General features: G+C 31.4%; 2 protein-coding genes and 1 long non-coding RNA gene across 3 annotated transcripts in view; 1 reads left to right on the forward strand and 2 right to left on the reverse strand.

Moving 5' to 3' along the window:
• Positions 1-16,322, forward strand: part of LOC145975604 (uncharacterized) — a 36,264-nt gene that overhangs the window by 17,603 nt on the left and 2,339 nt on the right. The gene's annotated exons all lie outside the window — the stretch shown is intronic.
• LOC145975845 (uncharacterized) lies at positions 1,296-12,589 on the reverse strand. Its single transcript, XM_083106585.1, has 12 exons — positions 12,367-12,589; positions 11,010-11,120; positions 10,548-10,699; positions 9,049-9,119; positions 8,150-8,363; positions 5,611-7,915; positions 3,725-4,196; positions 3,135-3,461; positions 2,863-2,921; positions 2,291-2,463; positions 1,989-2,151; positions 1,296-1,548 (listed from the first exon to the last, which is right to left on the reverse strand). Exons 2-12 carry the CDS (start codon positions 11,106-11,108, stop codon positions 1,492-1,494), a joined length of 4,092 nt encoding a protein of 1,363 aa, XP_082962711.1. The 5' UTR covers positions 11,109-11,120; positions 12,367-12,589; the 3' UTR covers positions 1,296-1,491.
• Positions 14,678-16,210, reverse strand: Dera (deoxyribose-phosphate aldolase). The gene is made up of 5 exons (XM_083106197.1): positions 16,109-16,210; positions 15,774-15,967; positions 15,573-15,717; positions 15,112-15,500; positions 14,678-15,053 (listed from the first exon to the last, which is right to left on the reverse strand). The coding sequence occupies exons 1-5, from the start codon at positions 16,152-16,154 to the stop codon at positions 14,784-14,786; spliced, it is 1,044 nt and encodes a 347-aa protein (XP_082962323.1). The 5' UTR covers positions 16,155-16,210; the 3' UTR covers positions 14,678-14,783.

Here is a 16,322-nt window from a genome sequence, read left to right on the forward strand (position 1 = left end):
ATCCGAGTTTTCGATGCTGTACCCGAGCTCGGTGGTTACATTCTGCGCCGGTGGCGGTCACGAGGGCGCGAACTAGTTCGTGAATCATGCCTAGAATGCTTTACATAAATTGCTCGAAGTCGACGTCAGGATCGTGGACTCTAAGCAAGAAAGAGTGAGAGAATAAGAAAGAGAAGAGAGAGAGAAAGAGAAAAGACGAAAAAGAGGTTCATCGGCCAAGAAGGCAGACGTGACTCAGGCGATCATACGCATACGAGACGCGGATAACAGAGGCCTCGGAAACCCTGGAAAGGAGAAAGTATATTCCACGATTCATCATCGGCGGAACCAGCTGTGCGGATTTCCGAGCAAGTGGTATATAATCGCGGTTGATTACTCGGAAATCTTTCTTTCTAGGTCAATTTCAATCATCGCATATTTGAAGATCCGACAATCTCCTGCAGTTAAAACGCATTAAATGGAATGGCACGCATATAATGAATATACATGGGATGCCTCGAAGACACTATTGCTATTACTTATTGCTTCAAAAAAATGAAAAAGGCCATACCAATCTTATTAACGCCTGATATCGTAATAAAAGATATTATGCCAGGTAAATTTTTAATAATATTCTTATGATCGATTAGAAATAATACAAACGCCAGTATATAGTCAAACGAATGTATACTATTTTCACATACTTACTTTTCAAATCATATTTCTCTAGAACTAAAAAACTAATTATGATTATTCTAATCATCAGTTATTAATTATGCATCTGCAATATACATACTTGTCTATGATTATTACTTGATATTACTTGATTGCGTATTTTATTTAATTTGATATAGATTTATATCAATAAACATATATGCTAACAAATATAATAATAAACTACATTTTGAGGAAGACAATATTTATATATTTAATTATTCTGTTCTAACATAAAATATTTTCTATTTCACAGTTTATATAATTATAGAAAACTGCATATTTTTAAATACATTTAACCAAGTAGTTGTATTTAAAAATGCGCGAAACAATTAAATATTTGCTATGCTAGATTTAAAATTTGTATGTGACTTATATTTAATGCATTAATTATTCCATATGTAATATGAAAGGAAAATCACGGAATCGCGGATTTTCTTTATTAATACGTATTAATTATATGTATTATACGTATTAATACGTATAATATATTGTCAAGAAAAATTTTGTAAGATGATTTAAATATGACGTACATATATGTACATATATTTAGAATTATTATTGCTTATAATTATACAATCATATTATGTCGATAATCGATAACATTTTTTAAATCAACATGCCAGATAATTATGTTTCTAATAATTTTGAGCCATTTTCTTAAATTACTCAGATATTTCAATATTTCACTTTATATAATATATTTTTTAAAATTAATTTTATATAATACTTTAAAATACATAAATTTTTCCCATACAAACTATAATATTAGTCATTTATGGTCATTTTATGGTTGCATTAGTGACTAACGCTTCGAGTGCTTCTGTCGTCTACAACGCTCAATGCCGGTGATTTCTGAAAGAAATATCGTTAAGAGAAATCAGATTTGCTATTTATTCTACACGGTTCAACCATGACAATAATAATAATTTGACTAAATTATAGATTTCCCACTTAATTTTTAATCTGATGAAATTAGTTTTCATTTTATTAAAAAAATATGTATTTAGATAGATAACATTTATTTAATTTTAAGCATAAAGTCAGAGTTTCACGTTACAAATTAAATGACATTTATTATTTATGGGAATGATATAATATATTATAGTATGAGCGAGAATAATGATAATTAACTGACAATATGCCTCATTAAACAACTTTGTTAAAAAGCTTCAACAAACGATTAAAATTTTTAAGAGTAAATTCTTTAATTGTCGATTTACAATTATCATCACCTTTATTTTCTTTAAACGATTTATATCGACCATTGTAAAAGATTACGAAGGGAAGCTTACAACTCTTTCTATTATATCTTCAGCTGCATTGACTTTAGCAGGTCTCGCAGGGATACCCTTTTTCGGTTCTCGTTCCATTTTATGAATCATCTTATAGACGCTTGAATTCATCAGGTAGTCATAGTTTGGTAAATTTGTTTTCTCGTACTTCTTAAAATTTACTCTGTAATACTCAATTAATTCGATTAAAAAATCTTTGAAAAAATAGAATTAAAATCTTAAAGATGTTTATCGAATTTTTACATATTAAGTTTATATAAAATTAATTTTAAAATATTTTTTTTATTAATCTTTATTCTTACCCCATTGTTTTACCACGAATAACTTCTGCTTGACAAGACAATACTTCAGCAATCATTTCATCATTGAAGAAATCATTCGGGCATCTCCATCTGCGACCTTGCGTAAGTTCAAGCTGCTTAGCTTGGGGCCAAAGATCTTGCGAATGCTTTTTACCTTTCTTGTGCACTCTTTGCTGAAAAATAAAACGCGACGAATTATTAACTTTACATTTAAATTCGTTTATCATGCATCAGTTGCATAAAATTTATGGATTTCACAGATAAATATAAACATTACATTGATATCAATAAAATAGAATTAAATAAATAAGACAGAAAACAATGGATTTACAAAATAGATTTGAATATTAACTACAAGAAAAATGCATTTGATTCAATTCATCGTACATTCATGTAATTAAGTTACGTAATTAAGGATTTTGTAATAGAGAATTGGCTTCATCTATTAACATTTAAACAGTGTGTAATTTTTGAACATGAACGGATGGAGGCAGGGAAGAGAACGAAACAATAAAAATTTTATTCCAGGCAAAACGCAAGACGCTGTGTGTTCATTCCATCTATCGAGATACCTGTAATTCCTGTATAACTTGGTCTTTTGGTGACAGTTTAGGATCTGGTTCGAAACTTCCTATATAATAGCATTAATATATTTTAGATCACTGTTTCGTTTATATTTAAATAAAACATATCGAGAAATATAATATATTTTAATATTATGGAGAGAAAATTTTATATCTACAACATTATCGCATCAAATTCATAATATTTTGGGTCATTATTTTTTTGCACAACAAATTCGTAATTAATAGATTTATAGACGCAAAATAATGTTGAGACTTACCATGCGATGGTGCCGGACTAGGCGATTTCAAAAGTTTAGTCTCATAAGAAACGATGAACTTCTTCACTCTATTCCCTTCCTCGTCTGCGCTTTTCACGGAAATCGTACCGTCCAATTCCTTCATCTCTACTTCTTCTTCCTCCATTTCTCCTTCATCGTCACTAGGCTCGATCATTTGTGGTGTTGACCTCGTTGACGTCTTTCGCTCCAAGCATGCAATCTCTTCGATATAATCATAAGTTTCCGTAAATTCTTCATCCTCTTCATCAGTATCCTCTTCCTGTTCGTTTAACTTTTCTTCATCTTTTTGCTGTATGATATTCTTTTCTGAATGATAACAAATCATTATAATTAATTATTAGCGTATTATTTGAAAAAAATGTTAAATCTAAATGTAAAAATTTAACAAAATCTAAAGATCCAATTTATATTGCTTCATTTTTAGCAAAATATTTTTCATATTTCTCCAATTTAATATTGATAAGAGCGAATTGTAGAATTAAAATTGCGTAGCGATGAAACTTGAGAATATATTAAGAGAGTAGTTAAAGTATGCTTTGATTTCGATCATGATTAAAAATCTCGGTCACCTGGTGACTCACGATGGCTGCCGCTTCCGTTGCCGAAGGACTGTTGTATACCACTCAGCTCCATGATCTTGTGCAGTTGCTCGGATACGATCCTCAGGTGATTCTCAATTTCGCTTGGTAGCTGTTTCAGAGCAAGTAATTGCCGCTGCACGTTTTCTAGCTGCTGCTCAAGGCTAAATTCCGTGGACACCAGTTCCTTGATTTTCTCACTGTCAGCTTTCGTCGCCGCTTGATCCGTTGTTGAGAGGCTAGACTCTTTCTCGAATGCTTCTTCGTCCTGGTTGGATCCGGCTGCGCGGGACTCAGAACGATAAATTTCCTCCTTCTCGAATTTCTCGGATCTTTCTTCCGTTTTAAATTCGTCAGTTTTATCGCTTTTCTCTTCTTCTTCTGCCTTCGATAAACTTGATTCAGATCTTCCTTCCTGCTCTGCTTTACATATGAGTGTTGGTGTTGTGACTGGCGTTATTGTCTAAATCAAGATTGTAAGAATATATTGAACAAACAAAGTCTGAATTTCTTAAAAGATTATTGAATATCTTATGGATTTTTGTCTGAAGTAAATAATTATTCATTGCAAAACAAAACTTCAATTTATTAAAAACTATTTTGCTTGTTATATCATACAATAATTTTTAACTCGTAAAGAATAATATGTGTGTGTTTAGCTTGTAAAGAGAATAAAAGTTTACAATGCTGTGAAAGATCAATAATTTAGAAAATTAATAAGTATATTTTTCGACAATGAATAATTACAAACTATCAATTAATTATCAATTATTAATCTTCAAAAATAAATGGCTTCAATAAATTTCTTCGTTGACGAAATTGCAGATTAAGTTAGAGAAAATTTAAGAATTACGATAATCTTTAATTACTAAAAATATCTTAGAAAAAGCTGTTTAAAAAATTGATATATATATACTTACTACAATATATACTTACTAAAAATTGAATATATACTTACCTTTCTGAATAACCAAATTAAATGATACTTGTAGAATATACCATATCCAGTTGATATAATATTGATTTAATATTTTATAATCAATTAGGTAATAAAAATTTAAATAATTTTAATTAATTATAATAGCAACAAAAAATAAATAACAATAGTAATGGTACAAATATTGTCAAATGGAATATGGAATTTTCTATTCCTTCTTATTATCATTCACATGTTATTATTACGGAAAATACATTATACATCGATATGTAAGAAAGTTTAATATAAAATAAATAAACGAGTTTCAATAATTTAATTGCTTAAAAATTATTTGACATAAATAAAGGGAAAAAAATAATTATATTTTTGTTCATACACGGATTGGATTGATTTTCACATAAAATATCTTTGCATTTCAGTTATTTATTTTATACGATAAAAATTATTTAACATAAATAAAGGGAAAAAATTAATTATATTTTTGTTCATACACAGATTGGATTGATTTTCACATAAAATATCTTTGCATTCCAGTTATTTATTTTATACGATAAAATCAATTTAACACTCATTCTAATGACAAGAAAAACAGAACGTACTATGATTATAATAAAATTAACACATATAATTTACAAAATATTTTTATGCGGATCAACTTATTATCCGTGATAATCTAGTAAAAATTTCTAAAATTAAAAGTATACAATTAATAAAACAGAATTATTCTAGGACAAATGATATTTGTTTAAATCTAAATACACAAACATAGGATAGACATGCGCGTAATTGTAATAATCTAAATCTAAATTAACAAATTTACTTCATTCTCGATACTTAATTTTACAACGAATTTAAGAGGCTTAATTATCATTTGCTATTTAATTATATCAATCGATCCGCATCGAAACAACACACAAATATCGTTAAATGAAGATGATTATTTATACATATACAGAAGGATGATCGAGGTGCAAGGCACAAAACCGTAAGCTACTAGTCTCGTGAAATCAATACCGATACGATTTGTGATACTTTGATAAAGGACCGTCGGCACGAATGATAATCTTCGATTATCTCGTTCAATTTCAGCATCGATCTTCTCCTTGTAATTGCCGCGTTCTATGCTCTTATCGGTGACTTTGAATGAAAAGCAAGGCAGATTGAAGTACATACTTTCCGAATCGGGAGTCATCAAAGATTCTCTTCTAGATGATTTTGATAATCTCCGGCTACCGCGATGGAACACCTCGCTGGAAACGTAATCGCCGGTTGAATGGCAGAGACTCGACAAAACACCTGTTTCTCTGTCTTTGGACGATCTTGAGAGTCTTCGGCTACGGCGATGGAAAACTTCAGCAGAAACATAATTCTCAGCCGACTGCAGGAATTGGGAGAATGTATTATCATCGGGGATGATATCTACAGATTTACGTGATCGCGAGAATCGTCTACTGCCACGATGGAAGACCTCGGTAGAAATATAATTCTCAGTCGACTGCAAGAATTTCGAAAAAGTGTCCTCTTCCTCTGGGATTTTTGATGAGACGGAGAGTTCGTCGACTTCTTCAGGCAAAATCGAATTGTCATTGCATTCGATCTTATCGGTTTCTTTGTTTGGCTCCGGATTAACGATAACGATAGATTCCTCTTGTAATGAACATGATGGGCCGTCTTCATGCCATCTGGAGACTTTTATGCCGCAGGCATCATCAATTTTCTGCTCATCTAGAATTGAATCATCAGCAATATAATTTGAAGTCATGACAGAAAATTCATTTTGCGATATGCACGATGGATTTTCCTCGAGCCATTCGGAAATCTTGATACAAACATATTCCGTGAACAGCTCGAGAATTTCCAGATTTCTGCGGACGAATCGCTCAAAATATCGACCTCTCATTGTAGATTTTATCCTTGATGAAGATGTAACACTGAAAAGATTGTCGAAGCTGCTCTTTGCGGAACCGAGAAGATTCGCTAATGCGGATTTTATATAAGGGGTCTGCCGATGAAGATATTTTTCCAAATAACGCCCCTTTGTTCTCGTAGATTTTGGCTCGTCTTTTGTCTTTTTTATTACATTCGGATAATCGCCGATTGAATGCATCTTTTCGACATGTTGAAGAACAGCAGTGACATTTTTTTCGAGAAGATGTTTAACATAGCGACCTTTGCAACTTAAACGTCGGTTGCGAATCTTTGGTATATTTGATGACTCTAAGACACTTGATCTCTGCAATAAAAACTGGAACAATGTCGTTATCAAGGATACCAGCCGAGTACTTTCGCGTCTCAAATACATTGCCAGATATCTTCCCTTTGTTCTGATACGTTTCATCCTAGAAGCGACGATGCGAGTTGTCTTCGGCTTCGAATGAAAGTGACGAGTAATAGCGCTGACGTTTCGTAGAAGAATCCTCTCTGCGTAATGTGCTCGCGGACATCTGCTCATCCTCCTTCTAGACATGGTCTCGTTTGCGAGACAATCAAAACCAACATTTCCCGGCCAGTATTTTTTAAAGTAAAAGCTTCCCGATTTCATCTTTGCAAACTCGAATTGATCATCGATTTGTCGATCACGAGAAACGCAGGAGTGAGCATAACTGCAGAGAATATTTTCCAGATAGTGACCCTTGAAAGGCGATCTCATTCCGGCTTCATTGTATCCCTCGAAGGAACTGAATCTTCGATAAGGATTTGGCTTGATGTCGAATAATTTCGACTTGCATTTATATGTCGCGGGACACCCTAGTTGATCCTCGAAAGGACGAGTTTCATTCGAATCGAGTTGCGGAGAACGAGAGGGTAACAATGATTCGTCGATAGTATCGAGGGAGGAAATTGAACACGAGGGATTCAAGTCAGACATGACAGGGGGACGATCTTCCTCAGGCCGATTCTTCGTTTCATGCATCTTTACCTCAGATGTTTCCAGCGGCTCTGGCGTCCTAGCGATACTCGCCTCTGATCCTGGCGGCAGCAAACCCTTTTCTACAAGACGCGCAATCACCGTCTTCCTGTCTTGTTTCTTGATTACGACCTTGTAACCCTCGCCGTCGTCCTCTTCAATTTTCTGTTCACACTTTGGCTTTGGTATCGGTCGCTGTGGTTTCTGCAAAAAAGTGGAGGTGCGTTTCAGCTCTTGCGTCCGCTCCGGCTCGGCTGTTGCGATGTGCTGCAGCTCCTCCAGGACCTTCGAATCTTTCAGAATCGGGGCACGCGGTCGTAGCTTTTTAAAGTTTACTCTGTCGATTGCGTTGAAAACATGGAAAAGATGGAAATATCGTTATTATAATCACAAAAAGATTCACATTTTTTAATTTAAGAACTTATTTAAATTAATTGATGTTATTCTTAATATTAATTTATAATATTATTGCTTTTATAAATGAGAACGATGATAAGAGGATGGGTACTGACAATCTTTAATATTACGCAGAATGTAATCATCGATTAAGTCAACAACTATAAAAATATACCCTAATAATCCTTTATCGGATAAGAGTTCCTCTTCCTCGAGGATTAGCTGCGCGATCTCGTCATCCGTGAGATTTTTGTTGGGCACGATCTCGCTGTTGGTGTCCACTGGTTTCTCCTCCGCGAGCTTTTCCTCCTCTTGCCTGGCCTCGTCTTCGGCGGATAACGATTCGACGACGGTCTTCTCTTCCTCGTACCGCTCGATCACTGTCTCCTCTTTTAAGATCTGTTCTGGGAAGACTGGCGGTAAGTCTGCAAGCTAATAAGCAAACTCGACATCATCATCTCGCTGCCACTTTCTCTGGTATACCATATCTCTCTAAATGTCAAGTGAAGATCAAAGATTTTCCCTGACGAAAGAATGAGATTAATTTTCGGTAAAAAAGATTCTTAACTCTTTGAAATTATTTGATTTACAGAAGACTTATAAAAATCACATATTCTTGTTGTAATATTGCATTCAAATTAAAATTATTTGAGTCTATAATTTTTCATATTCTAAGAATCATGATATTTAATAATTTTGGCGCGATATAAACTTTTTTATAAAAATATCTGAAAATTTTTAATCAAGTATTTTTCTACCTCTTAATATAAGAAAAGAAAATACGAGTGTATCAGTTTATTCAACTCTTACTTGGTGACATAAATAATCATCTTTCCTCTTCCTAATATTTTTTAAATGTATTTGAGAAATAGTAAAATAATATTTTTAGAAATTTCTGAATTTCGAAAAGCACGTAAAAGGACGTAAAAAAATCCGCGAAGTCAAACTAAATATTCCAAAAAAAATAAAAAATAAAAAATGCGAATGGACATTGAGAAAGAGTTCACACGGAGACTTCATCCATTAGTTAAGAGTGTAGCTAGAAATGTTATTTACCTTTCATTTCACAAATACTCACAGCGATCTTATATGGGACGATGTTCTCTTCCGATATCGCTTCGACGGCCTTTCGTGCCTCTTCGTCCCTGTGCAAGCAACAAACACAGCAACCAAGAAAATAGACTTTCTCTCGCTCGCGATGGATGTGTCAAGCGGCTCGCGATCGCGAATATGCACCGAATGCACCGAATGTACGAGTTTCGGCGTGCGTGTCTGATGAGATTTATCTCTCGCTCTCTACTCTCTATGCAGCGAATCCCACAAATGCGACAAACGGCAAGAAACGGGTCGCGACAGGGACCAGCAATAAAATCGCCGACCAATGATAAACAGATCCCCCATTCTGGGTCACCTATTTATAGGTGTCGCAATATATTGCCACATAGCTCATACGCACCCCGGGATATTCTTGCCGTCGCCGAAATTATTATTGAAGAGTATACCGGCGATGAATGACGCACGGCGGCCAGTTGACGCATTCCGTTAGGCACGAGATCCTTGAGGACTCATTAAATTCGATTATAGTCTTCGATCATTACGATCCAAAATTAAACTTGATTTTGATAAAAGTGTAAGATGATGAAAAATATTTGCCTTAACAGTCACTTTTTGCTTGCGATCAGTTTCTTTAGTTATAATGAACATGAGTAATGACTTTATAATTGCTTTCCAACATACAATAAAGTTATTATTCGTATTAAATATTATTCGCATACTATATGAGCACTGTTAGCCAAAAGTTAAATTGTATATTTTTTTTGTATATTTATAAATATTGTATTTTCTTTCTCTATTTTTGTCTTTATTTTAATATGTTTTATTTTTATTTTAACTATTAGATATAATAGTTTGCAGTAGCAACAAAAATAGATAATTGCAATTTTTATTACAATAAATTATACATAAAATTTAATATAGAAAGTGGTTTTTATTTATAAGCTTCGACGTAATGCAATTTAAATGTCAATAAATTCAGGAAAACTAATATTTGAAGAACGATTTCTCTTGGTTTCAAATGGGACAACAGCTTAATTTATGTGAAGAGACGTGGTCGACTTAGTTATACATACATATTTACGTTTCGTTTATTCACTTTGGCAGCGACAACCGGCACGGCCGAAAGTCATTTATCTTTATTTTCTATTTTCTTGATATTAATTATATACGCTGTGCATCTACTTATATATTAACTAATATAAGAATTAACTTAAGAAATTAAATAAAATAATATTTTGTAAAATGATATCTTTTCTGTCTAATAATTACAAATATGGAATTATTTATGAAAAATCACGAAGTTATAACATTATTGGTTTAATCACTCAAAAGAAATATTTCTTAAAAAATTTTTAATAATATAATTCAAGAAACTAGACATATATATCTCAATTTTTGTAACTTTCCTTTAATGAGTTACAGTGTTTTATTTACGAATTTCCCAAAGAAAGAAGATTTGCAATTTAAAAAATGGATCTTTAAATCCTTGATTTCTACGATCCTCACGATAGACTTACCTTTGTACAGCTAGAACAAAGTTGTTGCCAGCATACACGATTGCCTCGTGTGCTTGTCCGTGAGTTAAATTGCTAATCGGCTGATCGTTTAATCTTACTACAATATCGCCAACTTTTAAACCCATACATTCGGCCAGACTCCCCTCTGTGATCTGTAGATTATTTTCACATTTTTTATCTCCACAGATTATTTCCACATTTCTACTTTTTTTGAAAAATCTTAACGATATATATTCGTAAGATTTTTCAGATTTTATTTTATTTTTTAGTTTTTAAATTTAATCAGAAATATAATGAAATCAATGACATTTTAAACAAAATATATTTAAACAAGAATCATTATTCACTCTTTATTCTATTTTTGATATGTAAGAAAATGGTGGATAATATTGTAATCATAATTTCTTAATCTTGATAGTCTCATTGTCAATTAAGAAAAACTTATTCTGCTACGAAACTCACTCTTATAACAGTAAGCGGCTGCGGAAAATCGCTGCCACCTGCTAATCGAAAGCCCCATGGTGTGTTGTCAAATTTTGTGAATTTTATGCTGATTATCATGATGTATTACATCTGAAATTATGTAAAATTTCGCTTCATAACGTTTCGCAGCATCGCATCTGTCTGAAAAATCTATACTTAAATCTATACTAATCGTATTTAAAAATTTTTTTCCTTACAGGATTTCGGATGTTATATTATTAATAAAATTAATTAGTTAAATATAATATATATAATATTGATTTAGAAGAGAGAAAGAGAGAGAGAATTCTTCTTACGTTTGAATAAATATTTTAAATTGAATCTCATAATTATATGAGACTGAGATTGATTATTAGACTATCATATATTATTCTTCAAAAATTTGTCTTTATGTTTTTATAATTAAATAAATTCTTATTCTTTTTATTTATTATAGATGTTCTTAATCGACGTAATATTTAAATATCTCAAATTTTGTTGGGTTAGGTAATGGTAGGTAATGATTCGAAACGAGATTTTGGCAATGTAATACGATAACATGAATATCAGATACGGGTTTTTTGTAATTCCTAGCTATTTCCAGGTTGTTTACAAGTGCAGTCGTGTTGTTTACGAAAAGAATATAAATACATCATTTTGAATGATAAAAATATGCGTCATTTATAGAAAGAGAACTCAACGATTTATTATGCGCGAAATATCAAGGTCTAAATCTATCTAAAAATAAATATAATCAATCATAAATACAATTTTCAAGTTGATAAATAAGCTTTAATTATTAAACATGCAAAGTGTGATGAGAATATACCGATCAAACGAACGTTATTAATTTTACCATAACAACGATATTATTGAAATATAAAGGTATAACTCAAATTGTATATAATTGTATATAATGTATTTGCATTTTTAAAAATTAATTTTTTTTCTTTATAAAATAAATTAGCATCTCTTTAAATAATAATAATAATAAAGTAAAAAAAGTATAATAATAATAATAAAGTAAAATCGAAATCATAGATAGTTCTATGTTTATCAAATATAAAATATAATTTTTTTGCTACATATGATAAACATATGCTTCGCATACAAATAAAATTTAATTTGTATATATAACAATTTCATTTTTTAATATCGTATCTTTTTGCAAATTTATTAGGAAAAATTTGCCGGTAAGATCCTTTATTACAGGGAAGGTAAGGAATGGACCGCGATTTCTTCCTTTCAGATTTATTCTCGACTGTATCTCGCAGGCCTGCGAATCTGCGTTATATACCCGGAAGTGGCGGTACACAAGTATAGAATGAGGGAGGTGGTAGAATCGTGTATTACTTGCCGAGCCAAGCTTAGTGAGGGTATAAATTTTCCAAGCGGGGGGATGGCGGTTGATTAATCGCTGCGTGTGGCGCAGAGAGGATACGGAGGACTCACTGCATCCGCTGCTACGATACGGTCGGAATCTGCGAAATGGCTACTGGAATCGACGAGCCAAACGACGACTAAAGCGAAATAAAGCCCTGACGATGGAAGAACGGACACAACGGGTTTCCGACCCGGCCGTTGCCCGGCTTAATGCGGCCGAAACGGTGTCACGATAAGCTTTGCCAGAAGACAAGATGCGGTAGGCTTGTAAGCTGCAAATACTACAGAGCAGCCGATTCTGTGACGTACTCTTGTGTCGGCTCGAGATCTATTTATTGGTCAATCTATATTGGATTTGAGCCTCTCGATTTCCGGTAGCGAATGCCCGCCTCCGCCCGGTAAAGGCGAAATTACAAGTTAAATTAATTCTAAGCCGATAATAAAATCGTGGAGAGAAAAAGTTCTATATCGTGTAATTCAAATATTTTTCTGGATTATGGATTTTTTAATAATCAAGATTTTAAATGATAAATGATTAGAAAACATTATGCATTAAGCGATGAAATTTTAGAATACATGAAGAATTATTTATCGCATCATGATCTTCGTTTTACTTTTTCTACAGAATCAGATTATAATTATTATACATTGTATATAATTAGATATATATCTTAATATAAAATAATATTTTTTATGTGTAAATCTATAATGACTTTCAAGCAAATAATAAATATTTTTAAGTGTTTTGTGATATACAACTTTTGCATCTCGATTTTGTTACATTGATATAATATTCAATATAATTAGTAAATAGAGAGAGTAGTCAATATAATTACTCATAATTGACTTATTTATTAAAACACAAAGAAATAACGGAATAAAATTAAAATGATTTTAAAAAGACACTTGAGATAAATGTTTATATTTACGTGTCCACAACAATGTTCTAACATAAGTATGTTGATTATGCAGAATCTATTTGCTGATGAGTATATTTAGACACATGGGCGTCGCAATATCAATTGTTCCGTTTTATCTTGTCATTTGAGAGAATCTGTTTTAATTGCCTTTTGTACTTGTGTTAGCCATAAATAATTACGTTTTAAAATAAGAAACTTATTTTTATTATTTATATGTACTAGACATTACAAAGTGCGCGCTACACATGCACTATTCGGTTCCTTTTATTATCTAATATAATCTGATTGTGAGAAAAAAAAATATATATATACAATTATATATGAATAATATATAATTTACTATTATAATTTTATATATACATATATATAGTTTAAGTTCGGCTATCTTGCGACATTTTGCGATATTACGGAGCGCAGTTATATTTTCTATTTAGGGGTAGTTTAGGTTCGGCTATTTTGCAATATTTTGCGATATTACAGAGCGCAGAGTTATATTATCTAGGGGTAGTGTAAGTGCCACGAAGAAATAGCAAAGAACGAACATGAAAGAAAAAGGAGATTGAGAAAAGCATCAGGCAATATACGGAATAAGGAAATTGCGCGGTAAATGTTTTATAAATTTTTTATCACTCATGTTACCCTTTAATTAAAAAAAATTACTATCGTGAAATTAATGAATTTACAATACCTGATCGATATAATACAAGAATCGCATAATTCATTATGATTTTTAAATTGATCAAAATAGAATTTTGCAATCTCTCTGTCTATCAATGTAATTATGCCTTTCGTTTCATAACTTGTGTATATTTTCCGAATTAATTTATTATAAAGTTGTATAGAATAAAATCGTATATTAATACTTTGTCTACATATTAATACAATGTCTTACAATTAATACAATGTTCACAATGATTAACATTCATTGTTCTGAAATAAATAATTTTAATGAAGTTTTATTGGAGACATTACATTATATATCGCGTTATAATTTCAAATGTGAGATACCTAATTTTTTAATAATTTAATTTTTTAATCTAATTTTTCTGTTTCCTACGTAAATTTTTTTGTATTTTTTTATAGAAATGCTTTCAACATATACAATATTGAATAAATTTAATTATCTAAGTTAGTTAAAACAAAAAAATTAATAAATTCTCTAATGTTTTCATGTACATTCATGGATTAAAAAATAATGGGACCAGTTATAACATACCTAAGCGAGAGAAATTATAATTAAATGAAAAAGATCTAATAAAACCAATTAACTGTATCATATTGTTGATTAAAAGTATTAATTAAACGATTAATTATTTTGCTTTACTACCATTACTGTTGTAGGGATGTTTTTAAAATAATTTGAGATGAAAACTATTTAAATTTATTGATACATATTAACATATTATAAAAAGCATTTTAATAGTGTATAAAAATAATATAAAAACATTTTATCCATTTGTTCCAGCCCAATCTAACTCTCTTTTTTAGACTTGGGTGACTTGGGTTTTTTTTCAATTTTTCCTCTATTTTCATTTTTTAAATTTTCTTCTTCGGTATTTTGTAATGTTACATTATTATATGTTTCGTTAATATCGTTAATAATATCGTCCAGCAAACTGGATGCACCAATTCTAAAATAACAGTTTGTCAACCAATCTGATCCTAATTCTTCTTTGACCAAGACCATCCATTCGAGAGCATTTTGTGCAGTTTTTATACCTCCAGCAGGTTTAAAGCCAACCTGTAAACAAAAGATGTACTATAGAGGTATGATTCCCAAAAAAACTAAATTGTATTACCTTTCTAGAAGTCAGTCTCTCATATTCTTTTATCGCTCTACACATAACAATACCCACAGGCAATGTTGCATTGATATCCTCTTTTCCTGTGGATGTCTTGATAAAATTAGCACCAGCAAACATAGCTATCATGGATGCTTTGTATACATTTTTCAAGCCAAATAGTTCTCCTGTTGATAGTATAACTTTTAAACAAATTTTTTTATCTTTCTCATTACAAGCATTACGAATAGCAACCAGCTCATTATATAGTTCTATCCATTCATGATTTAAGACTAATGTTCGGTCAATCACAACATCTATTTCTTGCGCTCCATATTCTATGGCACAGCGCACTTCCTGCAGCCGAGTCTCTAAAGGATATTGTCCAGAAGGAAATCCAGCAGCCACTGATATAGAAATCATACTTAGACAATATTATTGCATTCACATTGAGTTAGAAAAAAAGTTTGTTTTCTTACCACTAGCGATTTTAATTGTATTGGACATTTTTAATTTCTTTAAATTAGCCAGTACATCTTTTATTCTAGAAGGATAAACGCAAATACCCGCTGGGTGAAGTGGTTTACTCCATTCAAATGGAAGCTCCTCGACAATTTTTGTAGCCTGTAATATTATTAATCAATTATTCATTAAAAAATAATTTCATAATTCTAATATACCTTTTTACACAGAGACTCCATATTGCTGCTTGTATCACCAGCACTTAAAGTGGTTAAATCGATGAAACTTATCACTTTTAATAACCAAGCTATCCTATTGTCTCCTGTTAATGTACTTGCTAAGTAATGTATCTGTCGTATACTTTTATTTATTGATGGCTCATTAATGTATACCTCTAAGAATTTTAGCCAAGCTAAAAGAATGTGTATAAATTAATAAGAAAATATATGTAATCATATATACATATACATACACAATTATATGTAACTAATCTTACATATAAAATGATAAGCATCTGTGATATAATGTTAAAATTACACATTGCATTACTTACGTTTAATTGAATCCATTACTTCAGGAATTATCGGAGGATTATCCATAATTTCAAAAAAAAAATGAATGTACAAACTATTGTAAGCTGCTAAAATAGTATGATTTTGTCACTTTTATTTGCCCTATGTATATCTGTTTATATCAAATTAAATATAAAATCGTTGATATAAATTTATAAGTTAATATGAAGAACATTAATGTACTTGCCAGAATTT

The sequence above is a fragment of the Camponotus vicinus genome, unplaced genomic scaffold (assembly GCF_025532165.1).
Source record: "Camponotus vicinus isolate PSW18456_S1 unplaced genomic scaffold, iyCamVici1.0 SCAF_8, whole genome shotgun sequence".
In the NCBI taxonomy this organism is placed as follows: domain Eukaryota; kingdom Metazoa; phylum Arthropoda; class Insecta; order Hymenoptera; family Formicidae; genus Camponotus; species Camponotus vicinus.

Coding starts and splice junctions, on each gene's coding strand:
- LOC145975845 (XM_083106585.1), bottom strand. CDS start 11,108: ATGATAATCAGCATAAAATTCACAAAATTTGACAACACACCATGGGGC. Junction 2,464..2,862: donor AAGTTATACAGGAATTACAG/GTATCTCGATAG, acceptor TTTATTTTTCAG/CAAAGAGTGCACAAGAAAGG. Junction 2,152..2,290: donor ATTCGTGGTAAAACAATGGG/GTAAGAATAAAG, acceptor TGAGTATTACAG/AGTAAATTTTAAGAAGTACG.
- Dera (XM_083106197.1), bottom strand. CDS start 16,154: ATGGATAATCCTCCGATAATTCCTGAAGTAATGGATTCAATTAAAC. Junction 15,718..15,773: donor TGGAGTCTCTGTGTAAAAAG/GTATATTAGAAT, acceptor ATAATATTACAG/GCTACAAAAATTGTCGAGGA. Junction 15,501..15,572: donor TACAATTAAAATCGCTAGTG/GTAAGAAAACAA, acceptor TTTCTATATCAG/TGGCTGCTGGATTTCCTTCT.